This window comes from Neofelis nebulosa, chromosome 9 (assembly GCF_028018385.1).
Source record: "Neofelis nebulosa isolate mNeoNeb1 chromosome 9, mNeoNeb1.pri, whole genome shotgun sequence".
NCBI classification, from domain to species: Eukaryota; Metazoa; Chordata; class Mammalia; order Carnivora; family Felidae; genus Neofelis; species Neofelis nebulosa.
In genome coordinates, this window is record NC_080790.1 from 98,816,204 (window position 1) to 98,837,365 (window position 21,162).

The 21,162-nt window shown below is 47.4% G+C and overlaps 1 protein-coding gene across 2 annotated transcripts in view; it reads left to right on the forward strand.

Moving 5' to 3' along the window:
- Nucleotides 1-21,162, forward strand: part of BFSP1 (beaded filament structural protein 1) — a 70,690-nt gene that overhangs the window by 40,876 nt on the left and 8,652 nt on the right. For both annotated transcript variants that reach the window (XM_058684813.1, XM_058684812.1), the window contains 3 exons: nt 6,803-6,898; nt 9,712-9,804; nt 14,411-14,518. In XM_058684813.1, coding sequence (XP_058540796.1) covers nt 6,803-6,898; nt 9,712-9,804; nt 14,411-14,518 — 297 coding nt within the window. The remainder of the gene's footprint in view (nt 1-6,802; nt 6,899-9,711; nt 9,805-14,410; nt 14,519-21,162) is intronic.

Below are 21,162 nucleotides of genomic sequence, written 5' to 3' on the forward strand. Positions count from 1 at the left end.
AGGGAAACTGCAGGGGCCGACCAGGGGAAGGCTGGGCCTTCTTGTTCTCTGTCCATTGAGATGGTCACGTGAGAAGATGAAAATGCAAGAGTATATTCATGTCTTGTTGGCTGGTCCTATAAAGGATTTTGGTGGACAAATCTTGGAATGTCTGCACACATCAGATCAACATGGTTTTGACTGTCATCTTAGTCTCAGCACCCCTTTCCTTTGCTCTGGTCGAAGAGATTCATTCATCCCTAGGTGTGGCCATGGAAAATGGGGTACAGGAGAAACCATTGACCCAGTGTTTGAACCATGTTTGGAAAATATCACTGTGTATGTTGACAAGATTGATTGCTGCTGCTTTCATCAGACTGTTATCTCTGAATATTGCCCATGTAATCACATCTCCAGAACAGAGTTACTGTATTTGTAACAGCCACATAACCTAAAACAAGCCACTCTCTGCTAGGCATTTGGAAATAAAATAAATTCCTTAACATACCACTTACATACTATGGCCAAAGGTATTTTGATGTAGTAAGAATTCTTGATGACTTTTAAATATTTGGGTTTGGCTGAACTCCAGGACCCGTTTTCTCTCTGTATATATGGTTATTGGTCCCAATAATGCCCAATGTTGCTTATTTTAAGAAAACTATAAGGAGGCTTTCAGGTTTGTCTCCTATTTTCCTTTAAAATCCCCAGAATTTTAAAATGATGTAGGTTCTAGTCAAATGCTTTCACTTAAAAACAATTTAAAAAAAATTTTTTTTTTCAACGTTTTTATTTATTTTTGGGACAGAGAGAGACAGAGCATGAACGGGGGAGGGGCAGAGAGAGAGGGAGACACAGAATCGGAAACAGGCTCCAGGCTCCGAGCCATCAGCCCAGAGCCTGACGCGGGGCTCGAACTCACGGACCGCGAGATCGCGACCTGGCTGAAGTCGGACGCTTAACCGACTGCGCCACCCAGGCGCCCCTTAAAATCAATTTTTAAAGAAACACCTAAAGCTGTCATAGGTGCGGTTTTTTCATGCAATTTGTATATCTTTAATTTGTCCAGGAAAGGGTAAGAAGCAAGGGCATTTGGGGAACACCAGGGTGGGGCTTGATGCCTTCACCTTCAGGGCTACAGGCCTTCATTTGCCTGAGAACAACTCTGGGGCTGGAGATGAACTTCCGGGGCAGAAAAGGAGAGGGAACTGGGAAGGCTGAGTTCAGGAGGAGGCTGGGGGCAGGGAGGCTGGGAGAACAGAAGGGGAGAGGAGGAGCCAGGAAGAGTGCCCAGGGAGAGAAGACAGTGGGAAGAGAGGGAGCAGAGTCTAGAACATACTCAGCACCGTCCTCCAGGCCAGCCTGAGCCCCGGGAAGGAAGGCAAACCTACAATTTCTGGAAAGGTTTTTGGCGTCCAGGGTTGAAGTGTTTTTAATTAAATCCTAATTAACTAGAAATCTCAATGAACTTGAATACCCATTCTTGAGCAGCTTTTCTTTTGGGGTCGGGGGGGGGGGTGGCTGATTGGATGCTGGATTTGAGGCTGGGTAAAGATACAGACAGTGGGTTTTTAAGGGGATTTCTGGCATCCCTGTGAGTGGGTTGGCAAGGCTGATTCTTCAGAGGCAAGCTGGACTCTAGTTATTTCTCTAGTTTCTTTCTCAGAAAGTGGTTTAGATCAGCGATTCTGAAATTTCCATGTCCACCAGCAGCACCTGGAGGGCTTGTTAAAATACACATTTCTGGGTCCTGACTGCAGAAATTCTGACCCCGTACATCTGGGACCTGCCAGATATTTTACACCCCGAATCATTGTACACTTCTCATTTTCCCTCATCATCGGTAACCACACTTCGAGAACCACTAGATCTCAAACACATGCAGCATCAGGGTTGGAATGTTTTCTAACATTAGACTATTGACCCAGCGCCTCGATTCGGAAAGAATCTAGATGCTTCTGCTGGTGGAGCTTTTGAAAATGCAGCTGACAGCATCCAAAGCATAATAAAAACACCAGCGTCCACACATTTCTGAGTTCTGGTGCAAACAAAAGAAAACACTTCCAAACGAATTTTCCTCAACATACCAGCAACTGCACATTCCAGAGGTACCTACTCACCTTTGGGAATTTGGGGGACGGTTTATCAGATGACTGTCCTCAAATCAGAAGAATGTGCGTGCAGAGGCATCTGTATAATCCCTATTTTAAGGGCAAATATTGGCTAGCCTTTGTTATCACCACGAGCAGCTTTAAAGGCTTGGCTGATGGAAGCCGAGAGTGGTTGTTTGGGCACCATCCTAAGAGGGAGATGTGGAAAGAAAGGCAGGCACCTTGCAGGATGGGGTCAAGACTCAGCACTTAACTCTTGACTAGTAGAGACAGATTCCAGTCTTGTTTCCTGGTAACTTCCGTTAACTAGCTGCATTACCCACTGGTTGATCTGGCCTCAGCCTGGCCATCTATAAGGAGAGACTCTAGTTTCTGAGCTGCGATTGGCAGAGCCCACAGGCCCATGGAGCTGCTGAGGGGCCTCTGAGGGAAGAGGGTTGCCGGATGGACCCCACTGTGGTCATGCTGTTCCAGAAACACGTCTCTGCATTGCCGCTATGCAATGACATCCTGGGATATTTTGTGGGAAGGATGACACATGTGACTTAACAAACGCTTGAGACCAATGATCTCGGGGTCCTCTCTATTTCTAAAAGTGTGAGTGTTTGATCCCTTTATAAGTAATGACACAAAGTGTCCTTGAAACCGTATTCCCAGTTCTTCAGCTCTGGTGACTGTGGGTCAATCATGGATGAGTTTTTGGTAAAAATGAAGATGTGTGAGAATTCTCTGTCCTGCTTCCTCCTCAGCAGTCTTAAGAGGGGGGTATGGTGAGAGGCTGGGGATGAGATTAGTGGGTAGGGATGGTAGAAAGATATCCAGAAGGACCAGTTCAAGGTCTTCCACCAACTCTGTCCCAGATTGAGCCCTGCCCAATCACTTCCACAGCAAACCCCTGCTCCTGAAGGGGGTACAGCTGCATCCCCAAATACTTTGATCGTCCTTCCCATCATTGTGGTCCTATTAGGACGATCAGTCAAGATGGTGGTCTTGTGACCCATAATGGCCACCACAGCCCTCTCCCAGAACTGGAGAGACACAGAGATGAATTCATTGGCAGCTGGGTCATCCTGAGTGGGGAGCCATTACCTCCTGCTGTTTAGATTCCCGGGACTGTCCTGCTTTCTGTCTTTCTTGAGCCCCGGCTGCCTTCCCTTTGGTGTCTGTAAGTTATCCTGGCTCTGTCTGGTTCCTCAGCCCTTTCCCATTGCTGGACAGTCACCCAGGCTTTCTTTGCCCCATGCTTTCTCTCTCAGAGGGGCTTCGCTAGGCTCAGGTGATAATTCTGGGTAGTTCAGAGAGCCAGTCACCAGGGCCTCCAAGGGACCTGCCCACTTGCCCTGGGGAATTAACACCTTGATTGTATAAGGGCATATTCGTTACTGTCCCTGGGACACAGGATTTGAGGGCCCATCGTTAAGTCCTGAGGACAGAGCTCATCAAAAGTCAGTGAACGATCAGATCAATTCATTAATCAAAAGAATGAGCCCAGAAGCTGAACACCCATAGTTAGATTGCACATGAATTTAGTTCAGACCGTTCAGAGTTCAGAGCCCTGTACCTGGGAACATGCATTCTTGTCTTGTAATTTGGTTCATTCTTTTACTTCTGATTAAGAAAAAAAAGACTTCAGACCCTGTTTCGGTCTCCCAAAGGGTGCGATTTTCCCCTATGCTGTTGTGTCTGCCAGTGGGCAGCGGAGGCCGGCTCCAGGGCCAAAGAGTGAGAGGAGCCTTGGGGAAAGCAGAGGAGTCTAGGGGCAGTGGGCAGGGGGCCAGCTCTAGGCTGGGGTCCTTCCCTCCTTCTGTCTGAGGGTTCCTTGCCTGCTTGCTCAGTGTTGGCCTCCCTGGTACCCATAGAGGGACTTCAGATTCTTCCAAGGGAAGGATTTAGTAACTGGAAATTAGAGGAAAGACACTGGGGACATTCCCCCCCCCCCCCCCCCGGCAGAAACCTGGAGGAGATACCGAGGAAGACGAGATTCTCCTTTGTGCCTAAAATTAATCCTGTAGAGCTGCGTTGTCCAGCTGAGGAACCACCAACCACGTATGCTGGGGAGTGATTGAAACACAGGGAGTTCAAATCACAATGTGTTGTAAGTGTAAAATATAAGCCAGGTTTCAAAGACCTTGCCTGAAAAAAAAAAAGGATGTAAAATATCTCATTAATGACTTTTAAATATTGATTACAGTGGCGCCTGGGTGGCTTAGTTGGTTAAGTGTCCAACTTGTGATTTTGGCTCAGGTCATGATCTCACAGTTCATGGGATCGAGCCCCACATTGGAGTCTGTGCTCACAGCGTGGAGTCTGCTTGGGATTCCCTCTCTCCCTCTGTGCCCCTCCTCTGCTCATGCATACATGCTTTCTCTCTCTCTCAAAATAAATAAACTTAAAAAAAAAGTGTTTACATGATGAAAAGACAATATGTGGGGTATATTGGGTGTAATAAAATATATTACTAAAATTACTTTCACCCATTTCTTTTTTATTTTATTCCATGTAGCTGCCAGAAATTTTTAAAATTATGCCCAAGACTTGGACAGTGCTGTATTAGGATAGCTTATTTCATTTTTACTTGCATAAACCCTATGCAAACAGGAATGCTTTAAGATGCATTTCTGATGTTTGCCAACTGACCCAGTTGATTTTGTAGAACTCTGAAGTTCTTTTAAGAGAAACTCAAAGTTATTTTTGGTAGATAAAATACCTTCAGAAGTTCGAGTTGGGTGGGGATTAACTGCTCCCCTACAAGTTTGCTCAAGTTTCGGACCAAATTCACACAGGCACATATTTCTTTTTTTCCCCTTCTTCTTTTTTAAATGTTTATTTCATTTTTGAGAGAGAGAGAGAGAGTGAGTGTGAACAGGGGAGGGGCAGAGAGAGGGAGACACAGAATCTGAAACAGGCTCCAGGCTTCGAACTGTCAGCACAGACCCAACATGGGGCTTGAACTCACAAAGCCGCGAGATCATGACCTGAGCCGAAGTCAGAGACTTAACCCACTGAGCCACCCAGGCACCCCGGGCACGTATTTCTTAACTAAACATTTATTTTGATGTGGGCCCCCAGAAGTTCATACAGCCTGTTTTCTAGTCTCACGAAGTCCCAGCTCTCCCACGTGGCAGTTGCTGACACAGCACTTTGCATGAAAAGCTCATTCAAAGCAGGTGATCCTTTGGAGTCAGAAACCTGATATCTTTATTGTTAGCCTCCAACAATCAAAATCTTCCTACGCCAGTCATCTTTTATAGGAGTGATGGAGGAATCAAGTGCCTTTCTGAGGAGTGCAGGCCAAAGGCTTCCCTGGAATCTAAACCCTATTTGTGCAAAAGTAGGATTTGTCTCAAAATACCTGGGCCCTTGCACATGCTGACTGTTTTAACTCTGTTCACACGAGGGTGGACAGTGTCTTAAATATGTTAGCCAACCACCTATCTGCCTTTGTTAATGAAAGCCGATTGCTACCATTCATGCTTTTTAACAAGTCATTAATAAGTCAGTAAAAATTCCCTCGGCAAGGCCTCAGGTATTGGCAGTTGACATTGCAGGGGGGTCTCAGGAGAGTGACAGTCTTGAGGAACCCAAGCAATGCTCACCTATAATAGCGTGCTGGACCCAAGGGACACTCACCTGTAATATTACACTGAACTGCGGTAGCATTAAGGCAGTTCCAGCCATCACAGCACTGTCCTATTAAGAGCACAGTAATCCGGGGCGCCTGGGTGGCTCAGTCAGTTGAGCATCTGATTTCGGCTCAGGTCATGATATCACAGCTCGTGAGTTCGAGCCCTGCGTTGGGCTCTGTGCTGATAGCTCAGAGCCTGGAGCCTGCTTTGGGATTCTGTGTCTCCTTCTCTCTCTGCCCCTAACCTACTCGCATTCTTTCTCTCTCAAAAATAAATAAACATTAAAAAAAAAAAGAGTATAGTAATGCAACCTATTTGGTTCATCCAAACAAGATCAATGAGATAAAAGCCGGTGAACTATCACAGTGTTTGATGAGGACACTCAGCCTTGTGTCATACGTGTCACTTCCCACTTTAAAGGAATAAACAGCATTCACCACAGCAATCATTCTAAAAAATATGCATATTGTATTAAAGAAACATCGTATCAGAGTAAGTGTCAGCAGTACTTGGGAGAAAACTATTAAAACGAAGGTTTCATCGTTAACGGTAAATTCTTTCTCAGTCTTAGAAACTCAACTTACTGATGCTGAGATATAGAACAGATATAGCTGTAACTTAAATTTTAAGGCTGTTGGTATGTAAATATATGCTAATTTTCTCCCCGATCTTTTAGGGAAAATCTTTGCAACCCTGACACTATTGACATTTTGGGCTGGAGAATTCTTTGTCGTGTGGGGCGTGTATTGTAAGATATTGCGCAGCACTCCTTGCCTCTACCTACTAGATGCGCATAATCACACCCCACCGCCCAAGTGGTCACAATTGAAAATGTTTCCAGATATTACTAAATGTCCCTTTGGGGGTAAGAAACTCAATCTCTGTTGAGAACTGCCGTTCTTGACCAGAATCAATGGGCTCACCCAATGCCTTATTGGAAATGTGGAATCTTAGACACTCTTCCAGACCTACAGAACAGGAATCTGTGTTTTAATAAGACCCCAGCAGGTCCATGTGCTCATATGCCTGGCCGATTTCACACCCATGTATCCCTGCCTCCACGTGTGGCTCCCTTTCTCATTGCAGGAAGCTGATGAAGCCTTACTGCATAACCTGCGCCTTCAGATCGAAGCCCAGTTTCTGCAGGACGATATCAGTGCAGCAAAGGACAGGTACAAAAAGGTAACTGTGACCCTTCCGAAGCCCGTCCCTCAGATAACCTGGTTTGGGTTTGGCCAGACAAGTCCAGGGCACTCGTGGCTGAAACATGAGCCTGCTATCGTGGGTTACTTTTGTGTGGATTGCTCCTGAACCAAGGGGGCGATGGGTTGGTTGCTGGATGGCACTCAGGGAGCCAGACATATGTAGAGGAGGAGTCAGTAATGTGTGCGTTGAGGGGAGGGAACTGATGTCCGTTTCTTACGTTACAAAGTTATCGTACATAGATCCGTCTCGAGTAAGCTAGGATCTGTCCATTGTTTCGGCTCAAAAAACGCAGAAATACAGAAAATGCGATGTAGCTATTTATTAGCCCTGCCTCTAAGCCAGTTAGTTGAGGGAGCACACGGCATTCAGGAGCTTCCTCTCAGGAAGCATTCCTCTCTGCCTCCCGCCTCTGCTAGCTGCTCACAGGCCTGACTTTGGGGGGCTTTAGCATACTGGAAAGATCAAATCCTGGAGCTGTGGAACCATGGGCGAGTGCCGTCCCCACTCTGTGTTGCTTCATCTTCAAAATGCGGATGCCAGACTCTCCTTCTGCACAGCTGTGTGGTTAACTGAGTGTAGCAGACCTGTGAGCCTGGCCGTGGTCCAGGGGCTGACCTCTCCAGTGGGCTGTGGCCTCCCTCCACCTGCCAGTATCTGCCGCTGGGCCTCCGGACGCTCGCCAGGCAGTGGAGGGTGGCTGTGCCTCATGGCAGGTGTTGGGGAACTAATGCCCCGGGAGCAGCTTCAGCCAGTGACGGATGCACATTGTTGGATTCTTACCCCAGCTCCCTCTTACCTGGTGTTCTGCGTGACTCCCAGGATCCCCAGCTGGCCTGAGCGCCAGGCGCCCATAGGGGTAACTTACCTGGTAACATTCTTATTGGCTGCCTTGCCTTTCCTGTCTCACTTCTCCCTCCAATAATGTTTCCTGGCATCTTCATCCAAATGAACTGTTTGTACTCAGACCCTTCTTTCGGGGCCTATATCTGAGCCGACTTAGGGTGCTATATAACAAAGTACCACCAACTGGTTGGCTTTATACACAACAGAGATTCATTTCTTACCATTCTAGAAGTCAGCACACTGAAAGCAGGGTGCCAGCCAGCATTCCCAGGTTCTGGTGAGGGCCCTCTTCTTCGCTTGCCGATGTCCCCCTATCACTGTGTGCTCACCTGGGCTTTTCCTGATATCAGCTCTTTGAATTTTTTTTTAATCTTTTTTTAATGTTTATTTTTGAGAGAGAGAGAGAGAGAGAGAGAGCGAGCAGGGGAGGAGCAGAGAGAGAGGGAAACACAGAATCCAAAACAGGCTCCAGGCTCTGAACTGTCAGCACAGAGCCCCACACTGGGCTTGAACTCACAGACCGTGAGATCGTGACCTGAGCCGAAGTCGGATGCTCAACTGACCGAGCCACCCAGGTGCCCCTCGCTCTTTGGTGTCACTTATAAGGGCACTAATCCTGTCCTGGGGCCCCATCCTCACGACCACATCTAAATCTAGTTATTTCCCAAAGGCCCACCTCCAAACCCCATCCCACTGGGGGTTGGGGCTTCAATATGTGACGTTTGGAGGGACACAACATTCCGTGTCTTTCTGCTTCTGGGGAAACTGATGCACTGTGGTAGTATAGGTGAGACACCGGGTACAGCCTGGAGCCTGGTGAGTGCTGAGTAGTGTTAGACTCTCTTCCTGCCTCAGTGTGGACCTGCCTCAGCACAATGGGAGGCCCCGTTACTCATACTGAAGGGGTCCCCCTCCCTATGGTGTTCCTCTGCTTTTCTACCAGGCCTGGCCTGTTTCCTCCCCCCACCACTTCGAGGCCGTTTAGAACAATGATAATAATAAGAGCTCACACTGTGAAGCTTTTGTGCATTATCTCGTTGGTCCCAACAGCAGCTTCCTGAGATAGTGTCTTAGGGTGGGCTGCCTACGAGGAGAGCCCTAGTGGTGATTTTCGTGCAATTGCTGTATTAGTGGTGAGCTCCAAGGAGGAGAGGAGGGGGAACGGGGCACGGGGGTAGGAGCTGAGCAAAGGTGTGGGATTAGCTGGAGTATGGTTCAGCTTGATCCCACGGGGGGGCTCTGCAACATGAATCACTCACTCCACAAGGTTGGTCCCACTTTGAGGCAAGAGGGTTGGCCTTTTGTCCTCCTGTGCCAGAGAGTCATTGGTCTGGGGTGGGGGTGAGGTGGGATTGGGGGGGCATTGCTTCCTGGACAAGATGGCCATTGTCCGGAGGAGGGCAGTTCTCTGCACTGTGCCATCGGCCCTCATGCACGGAGCTGGGCACAGGTGTTCTTTCTGCTGGGAAGGGGGATCAGGACCCCCCCTCCAGATCGTTAGTCCTCCTATATGGAAGAACCTGAATTTTGGGAGGTTTAAATTGCTTACCTGAGGCCACACACAGCTAGTAAGTGATTTAGTCTGGGACCATCCTTGGAAGCACTGCCCTGTTCTGGGGTCAGAAAGGGTCTTTTGTACTCTGCAGGGTCTCTCTGCCCCCACCTCTGCTTTCTCTTGTAGTTTTGCCATCCTGGGCTCTAGGAAGACCAGCAGCAAAAGCATCCATGTAACGGAGGGGAAATGGCGAGATCGACAAGCCTCTTTATTTGTCTTCTTGTTCTTGTGAAGATTAAAGGGAGTGTGAAGTGTCCACTGCACGGGTCGTGGTCTGTCCTGTCTGTGATGGTGAACATGTGAAAGCATTCATCCCTGGGGTCACCTGGTCCTGGAGGCAAGACCTCAAGGAGCCCAAGTTTTAATGAGAATGCTTTCCTTCCCCCAACAGAATCTTCTGGAAATTCAGACCTATGTCACCATCCTGCAGCAGATTGTCCAGACCACCCCTCAAGCATCTGCCATTACAAGTGGGATGAGGGAGGTAAGAATCAGAGCCCAGGCTGCAGGGAGAGCATACCTGGGGAGGGCGCCTACACCCCGAACGGCCTAGTTTAGCAGAGACTCAGGTAAGGCTTCAGGTCAGGTCCGACTGGGCACCGAGCCGCATTCCCTGGTCATGCTCTCGCTCTGCATTCGCCTTTGAGGTTTACCCTTCCCTGCTTTCACTCAGACTGGGAACAATTTAGGCATCTGAGGACACAAACTGTGTCCCTGACCATTGTCTTAGGCATTTCCTCTTGAGAATTTCAGGCTGTTCTTCCTTGCGTAGTTCATAAGAAACTGCCAGACTGTTTCCCAAGGCGGTTTGCATGGTTGCAGCCCATCAACGATGAGTGTGTGAGCGTTTCTGTTGTTTTGCGTCCTTGCCAGCACTGGGGATGTCAGGTTTTTATTGTTTGTGCTTTTTGCTCATCTAACAGGTGTGTTGTGTATCTCACTGTGGTTTTAACTGCATCCCCCAGTGACTCATGATGTTGAACCTCTTTTCGTGGGCTTATTTGCCATCCATATATCTTTTTTGTGGTATCTGATCCAGTCTTTTGCCCATTTAAAAAAAGTGTTTTCTTTTCTTATTCTCCTTATCAATTTGACCGTAAATTTTGAATACAGAGAGACCCAGACAGTACGTGGCTGTATTTTCAAGGTTGGTCTCTGTTAATGATTATGTAAGTTTGTGGAATGAAAACTACTGTGGAAAAAAAATAGAGATTACAGAGGCTGATTTTTTTTAATGTGAATTTGGATGTAAAAACCTTTTTAAAAATTTTTTAAATTTATTTTATTAAAAAAAAATTTAATATTTCCTTATTTTTGAGAGAGAGAGACAGAGCATGACCGGGGGAGGAGCAGAGAGAGAGGGAGACACAGAATCCCAAGCAGGCTCCAGGCTCTGAGCTGTCAGCACAGATCCCGATGTGGGGCTCGAACCCATAAACCGTGAGATCATGACCTGAACTGAAGTTGCATGCTTAACTGACTGAGCCACCCAGCGCCCCACTTTTTTAAAAAAGTTTTTAAATATTTAGTTTTGAAAGAGCGAGAAAGAGGGAGAGAGAGAGAGAGTGGGGGAGGGAGACACAGAAAACGAAGCAGGCTCCAGGCCCTGACCTGTCAGCACAGAGCCTGACATGGGGCTCAAACTCATAAGCTGTGAGATCATGACCTGAGCCAAAGTCCGATGCTTAAAACCGACTGAGCCACCCAGATGCCCCCTCATTTCTGATAGAATGTTCCACATTCCTTCACTGAGCTCTCTAGCTGCTGACATCGTGTTTTCCTAATGTGGTTTAGTGGATTTTTTGATGCATAACATGAGACATGTAAAAATAAACTGACAATAATGCAGATTAAAACAAAAATGTCATGGTGCCCCTTCTCCAGAGGTTGTGGTAGGTTGTTACAAGGTTTGGGGGACTGGTCAACTGGTGAGATTCTGTTATTCTGCAAGGACAACTTAGGACAGTGGTGCTCATACCCACTGACATTTGGAATCACCTGGAAGTCTGTCCAGACCACACCCCAAGTCAATTAATCAGCTGCCTGGCAGGTGGAGCCCTGCCTCAGTCATTTAGAAACTCCCAGGGCAGCGTGTAGACAAGCTCCAAACTTGTGGGCCAGGGGAGCTGGCTGCTTGGGTCTTTTTGTTTTAACTTAATATTTCTTTATAACAAAGCCAAAGAAATCCCAAAGCTTCCTTTGGAAGACACTTTATTTTTTAAAAATGTTTATTTATTTTTGAGAGAGAGGGAGGGCACAGGAGGGTGGAAGTGGTGGGAGGGTGGGTAACAGGGAAGGGGGAGGGGGAGGAGGAGGGACAGAGAGAGAGAGAGAGAGAGAGAGAGAGAGAGAGAGAGAGAATTCCAAGCAGGCCCTGAGCTATCAGCGCGAAGCCCGACACAGGGCTCGATCTCATCAACCAACATGAGGTCATGACCTGAGCCGAAATCAAGAGTTGGATGCTTAATTGACTGAGCCACCCAGGTGCCCCAGAAGACACTTTAAAACTCTGCTGAATCTGTGAGGTAGGAAAGTTGCTTGTTTTGGCCTCCATGGGGATATTCTTGTCCACATCACCCATCAGTGACCATTTCAGGTGACTGCTCTCCATGGTTGATATAACTGAGGCTTCTAGAAGGACCTAAAATAGCTTCTCTTGAAGCCTTAATTTTTTTTTTTGTCAGAGGTTTCTTTCCAGATACCTTATTTATATTGTGCAAATTCATGCCCCCCTGCCCCTCCCCGCCCCCCCCCCCCCCAGTTCAAAGCTCTTTTACACCAAACACTTTTTAAATCATGCATCTATATTCTTGTAACAAAATTCTTCTGAGTTGTAAGAATATAGAGACTGTCTGGACAGTCTGAGAGCATCAGTGATCGTCAGTGATCTTTGCCTCATCTGGAAGCTGGTCAGAAATGCAGAATCTCCAGCCTGAGTGCAGACCCCCCTGAGTAAGAATCTTCCTTTAGCGAGACCCCCCAAAGATTCACATTACAGATGGAGAAGCACAGATTTAGAAAGCACCACATTCTTTATTACTCTTAGCCTAAAAATTCTATATGTGAGATAGATGGTCCCTTTCAGGTTTGTCTGACTGACTCTTGTTACTTAAAAAATGTGTTGAGTCACCTTTGCAAAATGAGGCTATAATTAGTGTCGTTCCCTAGGACAGCAGGTCAATGGTTAATGTGTCAGTAAAGCATAATGTCAGTGCCCTCTAGCTAGAGGCCACTGAGGACGCACCTATGGTCAAATAAAGCCGGGTGTATTATTCACTGCAGCAAAGGAGTGTGTCCCCTGGGGACTTGCAGGGTGTCTCAGAGGAGGGGGGATGTGTGAGAGGATCGAGGCCTGTGGTGGGTAATTCGAGGGGAGGGATCAGCTAAGCAGGGCTCTGCTCTGGGTTGGATGCCCTCAGGAGAGGGCTGGTCCTATGACTGAGTATCCTGATAATTTGTACCTAGGAGGGTATACTTGGTAATCAAGCAGCATCGCTTGTTACTGGGGCGGGGCGGGGGGGGGGGGGGTGGTGGTGGGGGCGGGAAACGTTTGGTCATTTTTGTGGGTGCCTAGACACAGGACAGTCTTGTTTCTTTCTCATTCCGCCATGGTCCCAGTGGTGACATCTTCAGATGTGGGGAGGGGGCATCCTCTATAAGTTTGTAAGTAGGGAGCACCACGGCCTGGCAGTTAGTGCCAGCTGCCAGCAGCCAGGCTGTCTTTCTTCCTCTTCAATGAATATCCAAGGGTCTATTGTGCGTGAGACACTCCCGCTGTGGGTTGGAGGGAGCAGGGGTGTATGATGAGTGGGAGCTGGGCATTGAGGAGAGACAGGGCCAGACAAGCGGGCAGGCCCCTGGCAGGAAGGTGGTGCAATGTATTTGCACTTTGTCTGCCTCCATCCCGAGGCCGCAGGCCTAGAATTTGCAAAGTGTGGCATAGATGCATATCTTCCACACACTGGTGCTCAGAGTCTGAGTCCCCCTCTACCCCCGCTACCCCTTCGTCTGCGTCTTTGAGGCAGGGAGGTGGGGACTGAAACACAGAGAAACAAAGAGGACAGAGATAGAGAAGCCGACTGAGAGACACAGGTAAAGAGACACAGAGATGGACTGAGAGAAAGCATGCCTCCATGCACCGAGAAACACAGGAGCACACCAGCCCTGGAGTAAGCACACAGCTGAGGAAGGCCGTCTGCAGTTAGGTGTCTGGTTTCCCCTTCTCCCTGGGCTCAGGGACAGACAACAGAGCCCTATGAGAGTCTGCATCCCCAGCTTCCCTTTTGCAGAGGAGGAAGCGCCTTGTCCGGAATCTTTTAGCCAGTGTATGGCACACGCAGTCTTAAATGTGGGTCTTGTAGCATTTATGGTTCAGACGCTGAAGACAAAGTGGAAAGGCATTAACTAAGGGCGGCCACTGGGGGCCTGTCTTAGTCAGCTCAGGCTGCTGTAATAAGCAGCACAGATGGGGCAGCTCACACAACAGACATTTGTTTCTCATGCTTCTGGAGGCGGAAAGTCCAAGATCAGCCTGCTGGCAGATTCAGTTCTTTTTTTCTTTTTTTAACTTTATTTGTATTTTGGGAGAGAGACAGAGCAGGGGAGGGGCAGGGAGAGAGAAACAGATCCCAAGCAGGCTCCACACAGTTAGCTCAGAGCCTGCCTCGGGGCTCGAACTCACGAACCATGAGATCACGACCTGAGCTAAAATCAAGACTCAGACATTTAACCAACTGAGCCACCCAGGTGCTCCCAGATTCAGTTCTTGATGAGGGCCTGCTTCCTGGTTTGTAGACAGCTGCCTTCTTGCTGTGTCCTCACTTGGTCTTTCCTTGGTGCATCTTGGAAAGAGAGAGCACTCTGGTGTCTCTTCCTTTTCCTATAAGGACACTAATCCCACCATGAGGGCCCCATCCTCATGACCTCATCTAGATCTCACCTCCTCAAGGCTCTAATTCCTAACACCATTGCATTGGGGGTCAGGGACTGAGCAGATGAATTTGGGTGGGGTGGGGAGGATACCCTTTTCCCTCTGGATTTGCTCACACATCAAGTGCATGGGAGTGCTGAGTCTGGCTTTCTTTGTGCAGGAGAAGCTCCTGACGGAACGAGAAGCCGCTGTCCTGCAGAGCCAGCTGGAGGAGGGCCGGGAGGTAGTGTCCCTTCTGCAGGCACAGAGAGCCGAGCTGCAGGCCCAGGTAGGGTGTCACACTCTCGTGTCCACTGCTTGCCGTTGGGCATTCTCACCACACATGTCAATAGGGTTCTACAACACATTTTATTCAGGTGTCACGTGCATGCAGAAAAGTATACAAGTATCCATCTGAGGGAATTCTCACAAGTGTCACATGCCTGTGTATCCAGTGCTCAGAGCCAGAAACAGGCCATCCTGAGTAGCGTGACCAGCTATCCTGCTTTAAGTGAGGATTTCCCAGGATGCAGGACTTTCAATGCCCGGACTGGCCAAGTTCCGGGCAAACGGGAACCATGGTTCATGCTATTCCCAGGCCCCTCAGGGGTTCCCCTTGTGCTCACTTTGAGTCACCACCACTCCCCACCAAGGGTAAGGCTGTCCTGACTCCTGCACAATTGATCCGTTTTGCCTGCTTTAACCTTATCCTTAAAAATAAGAAGAGATGGACACATATTGGGATTTCTATCCTCCAATCTATGCTTCCTGTTTCTCTTTTCATGACCTAAAATCTCCCCTTTGGAATTTGATTACAGGCGTGGGAAAGGGTGGTCATGTCAGTGTTTGCCTCCCCTCAGGATTCATTCGTATAAAGCTCCCATTTCTACCCCTCCCCCCCTTTTTTTTGGCAAAGCTTAATCTGAAAACTAAAGTCACTGGAAGAATGCTCTCCTGTTTCTGTGGCCTTCCTTCTTGGTTAGTAAGCTTCGTGGTTCACACCCCTGATTCCTTCCAGTTTGCTTTCTCTCATTACTATCCCGTTGTAATGGGAGACATTGGGTTAGAATACTAAACCTTCATATACTGTGCAACTACATTCCTAAATCAAAAAATAAATGGACATTTGGTTTGACAATTACACATGAAGGGACAAGAGAAGAAAAAGTTTTGGACTATTTAGGAAACCTGGAACATTTATATGTTATATGTTACTCTGTCTCTATCCAATGTCTGCAAAATCAAAAAAAGTTAACACCACACAGATCTGGTGCTTTTGTAGGTATTCAGTGCCCTCCAGATCTGCCCGGGGTTTTATGAGGGGACCATTGAGTTCTAGAATCTTCATTTCTGCCCCACCACACGCTGTCACTATGCAGCAACTCTCAGGGGCCACTGAAAGCAAACCAGGGTCTGGTGATTGTCTCCCGAGGTAAAAATCACAGCTCGAGAAATCAAGTACTGCCCTTAAAACTCATCCTTTCCTGAGAAACCATGGGTTGGGGACCAGATGCACCATTTTGGTGACTTTGTAATTTGTGGCTTCCTCTGAGGCCCTGGAAGAATGGAGTGAGAGTGAGTGAATGTGTGTGTGTGTGTGTGTGTGTGCGTGCACATACGTGTACATATATGTGTTTATGTGTGTAGATATACATGTGTGTATGTGTATATGTGTGTGCATGTTGTGTACTATATATATGTCTATATTCATATATGTGTATATATGTATGACTTTGTATGAACGTACGTGTGCACGTGTTTATGTATATACATGTGTATGTATGCGTGCATGTGTGTGAATGAGAGATTGGAGAAGTGGATGCAAGCCCACTGGTCCTAGAGACTGGTGTTTTCCAAACCACTGTTTACAACGTATTATTGGGTTGTAAAATGAATTCAGCAGAATTGAGTGGCATTAATAAAGAAGAAATTGACGACACTAGACTAAGAATAAGAAATAACAGAGTACATGGCATGTAACAGTGGGATTTGCTTTGTGAAACCTGTGTTTTAAATATATATGTTTGCATATTTAAATATATATATTTGCTCAAATGCACACACACACATGCACACACACGTTTGTATGATGTGTATGGTTTGTGGTGTTAAATGTGGCTCTTCAAGTGGGCGTGGTGACAAAGTTGAAAACCCTGCCCTAGATACTGAGAAAATGAAAGAGCCCAGCTGATGTGGTAAATTCCTGTTCCGGGGCAAAAAGGTTTCTGTCTCTATGTACATATATGTATTTGTTGAATGTAAAAGTAAGACATTTCATGAAGGATCAACTTAGTTTCTGAGGACGTGAAATAAATCTGTCTGCTTGGCCACCTGTCCCCTCCCATAGTTGCTGCAGGAAGGCTTTTAGGTCTTGCTCTGACATTGTTGTCTCTCTAAATCGGGGATCTTCACTTTTTCTGTGCCCTGCCCCACCCCCTAGCAGTCTGGCAAAGTCTGTGGTCCACTTCTCAGAAAAATGTTAAAGGCTGTATAATAAAAATAAAGAACATATATTTAAAAGAAAACCAACTATATTGAACCAGTTATCAAAATATTACCAAATCATTTTCTATATAATAATACATGTGCTCATATTAAATACCACTAGCAGTGGGTCTAATGCAACACACGTTGTGTTTTCTCTCGCTCCTGTCAGGAATTACTACACATGCAAGGGCTTGAAACAGTAGTCCCTTGTCTCACACTTCCATAAGTTAGAAGGCTGGGTGGGCTTGGTTGGTTTTTCTGCTCTGGGTCTCACAAGGCTGATACAAAGTTGTCGGCCGGCCTCCTTATCTGAAGGCTCTTGGTGGAGAATCTTCCAGTCTCAATCAAGTTGTTGGCAGAACTCAATTCTGTGTACAGGTGGGATTGAGGACCCTATTTCTTGCTGGCTGTTGGCCAGGAGTTATTCTAGAAGCCGCACACATGCCTTGGCTTATGGCCATCCTCAAATCCAGCAACAGCGCATGGAATCTTTCTCAGGCATCTAATCTCTCTGACTTGTGCTTTTAAGGGCTCATATGATCAGGAATAATCTATAATAATCTCCCTATTTTTTTTAAGTCCACTGATTAAGAGCCTTAATCACATCTGCAAAGTCCCTTTTGCCATGTAACCTAACATATTCATGGGCGGAAAGCTAAGGGGCAAAGGTCATGGGGACCAAAGTCTGCCTAATTAACACTAATTAAAACACAGATGTGGCTGGGCCCACCCAAGAGTTTCTGACTCGTTCTGGGATGTGGCCCAAGAATTTGCATTTCTAGATTTCCAGCTGATGATGCTTCTGGTCTAGGAATCACACTTTGAGAACACTGGTGTAGGGGTGGGCCCTAGGTTGGGTCAGAATGTTCTATATCTGGCCTACCTTAGTCCCTGGCTTGGGGCTTTCACATCCTATTCAGGAGTCGTTCATGGCTGGCTTTTTGTTGATTTTGAAAGGTTTTAGTGACTGCCCAATAAAGTAGCTAAGCTGAGTGCTCTAAGGGAGATTTGGTGGCTTAGCCCCTCAGTAGTGCCAGTGCTGTGACTAGGGACAGGGGAGGGGGGTGGGGCAAAGAGAACTCCTTGTAGCCTGAGGGCTTCAACCTGGCACAACCAAGGCATATGGTTCTGCCTGTGGTTGGAGCTTCTGATGCTTCCAGAGCCCTCCATAGCGTGGTCCTCAGGGTGAGGTCCCTAAACCAGCAACATCAGCATCACCTGGGACCTTGTCAGAAATGCACATTCACAGGCCCAGACCTACTGAGTCAGGAACTTTGGGGTGGGGCCCAGCAATCTCTGTTTCAACAAGCCCTTCAGGTGGTTTTGCAGGCTCAAGTTTAAGAACCCTCGTCCAGGGGTACTTGGGTGGCTTAGTCGGTTAAGTGTCCGACTTCAGCTCAGGACATGATCTCACAGTTTGTGACTTCAAGCCCACGAACTCTGTGCTGACAGCTCAGAGCCTAGAGCCTCCTTCAGATTCTGTCTGTCTCTTTCCCTCTCTCTCTGCCCCTCCCCTCTCATGCTCTGTCTCCTCAAAAATAAATAAACATTAACAAACAAACAAAACACTAGTCCAAAGGATGGAAGAAACAGCACCCTCAGAGCTGGCAGCCCCTTCTTTGAAGCTGAACATAGTCCATGCATGAGACCACTGGGATGGCACTTCCCAGAGGTGGAAGAAAAGGGACAGGCACTTCTGGCTCCCTAAATTACATTTCACTGAGAGTTTCTGAGGCAGGGACATGGAAAAAGTCATGTATTACTTGGAAAGAGTGAACCTCCCGAGTATCATTTCTCATTAAAGTTGCCTAGCACCATCTAGTGGTAGATTTTGGGAAGACAGCATGTAATCCGTGAAGGGCACTTGATTTCTTCCGTTTCCTTCTTAAATTGTTTTTCTTTTTTTTTAATTGAAGTAAATTAGTATACAGTGTTATGTTAATTTCACGAGTACAATGTAGTGATTCAACAATTCTATGTGTCAGTGCTCATTAAGATAAGTGTACTTTTAATCCCCTTTATCTGTTTCACCCTTCCCCTCTGCCCCCTCTGCTCTGGTGACCACCAGGTTGTTCCCTGTACTTAAGACTGTTTTCTTTGTCTGTTTTTTTATTTGTTTGTCCACTTACTTTGTTCCTTAAATTCCACATGTGAGTGAAATCATATGGTATTTGTTTTTCTCTGATTTATTTCACTTAACATTATACCCTTTAGTGCATCCATGTTGTTGCAAATGGCATGACCTCTTTCTTTTTTATGGCCTGAATGGTATTCCATTGTATATGTATATACATATACATACATCTCCATCCATTCATCTACTGAATGGGAGGAGATATTTGCAAATGACATATCCAATAATGGGTCAATATCCAAAATATATAAAGAACTTACACAACTCAACACCAAAAAACAACTAACCCAATTAAACATGGGCAGAGGACCTGAAGAGACACTTTTCCAAAGAAGACATACAGATGACCAACAGACCCATGAAGAGATGCTCCATATCACTCATCAGCGGGGAAATGCAAGTCAAAACCACGATGAGGTATCACCTTACACGTATCAGAATGGCTAAAATCAAAAACACAGGAAACAACAAATGTTTGTGAGGATGTGGAGAAAAAGGAACCTGTTTCCTTTTTTCAAAAGACCTTGGACCCAAAGGAATCTGGGGGCCTAAGAGGACCGAAGCAGGAGGTCACCCGTCCAGATGGGGCTCACTGTGAGGCACTGCCAGGGTCCCATTGACCCATGCTGTGCAAAAGCAAGCCCCACAGCTGTGCTTGAACGCTGACTCCTTCATTCATCCGTGACTGCCAAGTTCCATGTGAGGTTCAGCAAATACCGATCAGAGCATGATGTAGTTCCTGCCTGCAGCGGCTCACAGACGACCTAAACGGTCCAAGGAGAAACACAGCAGTCACTCTTGCTCAGGATGAAGTTCGGGTTGCAGCACGGCCCACACCTTCCACCTGCCTCGCTCTCCAGTCTCCATGCAGCTACTCCCCTCCAAGAAGCCCTGGGCTGGGAGTGAGATGCTCTCTCTTCTTCTCCTGACCCTCCTATGGTTTCTGGCACCTGCCCCTTGGCTCATCACGTCTCCTCTTTCTGGAAGCACCTTCTCTTCTTCAGTACCCAGGACTGGCCTTCTCTGACATCTTCCAGCACCTGAGGGCCTTCCTGTACTTTGTGATGCCCTGGGCATGTCTCTGTGACTGAACCACCTCCCCACACTGGGCTGTGGGCTCTAAGGAGGAGCGTCCGCATCTCATTCTCAGGCAGCCAAGCTGGTGCCAAGGTTGTTCACATCAGAGATGTCTCTTTAGCCCCCTTTAAGGCAGTGAAAGTGGGGCTCTTATTATTTTTCTTGAACACTCCCCTTCTGATACCTCCCAGGGCAGGTATCCCTCCCGCAAATTCCATCAGAGGACAGCCATCACCCACCCACCCACCCACCCCCAACAGCAAACCACCAGCTCGTGAGATACACAAAAAATCATGCTTGCCCTGTGAGGTTCAAAGGTTACAGGTGACATTTTTCTAGTTTCTGATTTCCTGGTTTGTGACAACGCTTTGCTATCCCGTTTACCATTTAGAAGTTGGCTAAGTGAAGGTGCTCAGGGACGGAGGGGTCTGTGTGTGGATCACCCTCAGTCTACCCCCAGGTCTTCAGTGAGAACACGCTGGTGTTGCTTGCCTGTTGATGTGTGGGAATAGGGGGTTTTCCAAGGGCCTGGAGTGAGTGCACGTGTGTGTGTGTGTGTGTGTGTGTGTGTGCACGCACGTGTACTGCTCACCTGCAGCTGGGAGGAGGCTGACACAGGGAGACCCATGGTTTTAGGAAGTGTCTCAGGCCCTGCACAGGTGGCTCTGAATCCTGGTACTTATTGGCAAGTCACTTTGTGCCTGTGTGCCTCAGTTTCCTCATCTGTAAAGTGGGTGCAGTGGCATCCCCTGCCCATATGGTTGCTGTGAGGCTCATGACTTGTTCCCAGTGAGAAGTTGCCAGCACAGACCATTGTCCCCACCCCGGGCTGGGGAACCCATACCCAAAGGGGGCAATCGATTCGCTTCACTCATTATCTTTGCTTATGTTTACTCTGTTCTGGAACACTTCAAACATATACAAAAATGAGAGGACAGTCTCATGAGCGCCCGTACCCCCATCCTCCAACACATGGTCCCTCCTTCATCACCTGCACTCCACATACCCCCATGTGATTGTGAAGCAATCCCTGACACCAGACCATCTCATCAGGCAGTATTTCAACTGTACCTCTAAAAGATGAGGGCTGCTTTTATAGAATGTGAGGCCGTTAACCCACCTTAAACATTTTTTTAATGTTTATTTTTGAGAGAGAGAGAGAGAGAGAGAGAGAGAGAGAGAGCGCACTTGCAGGGGAGGGGCAGAGAGAGAGGGAGACAGACACAGAATCTGAA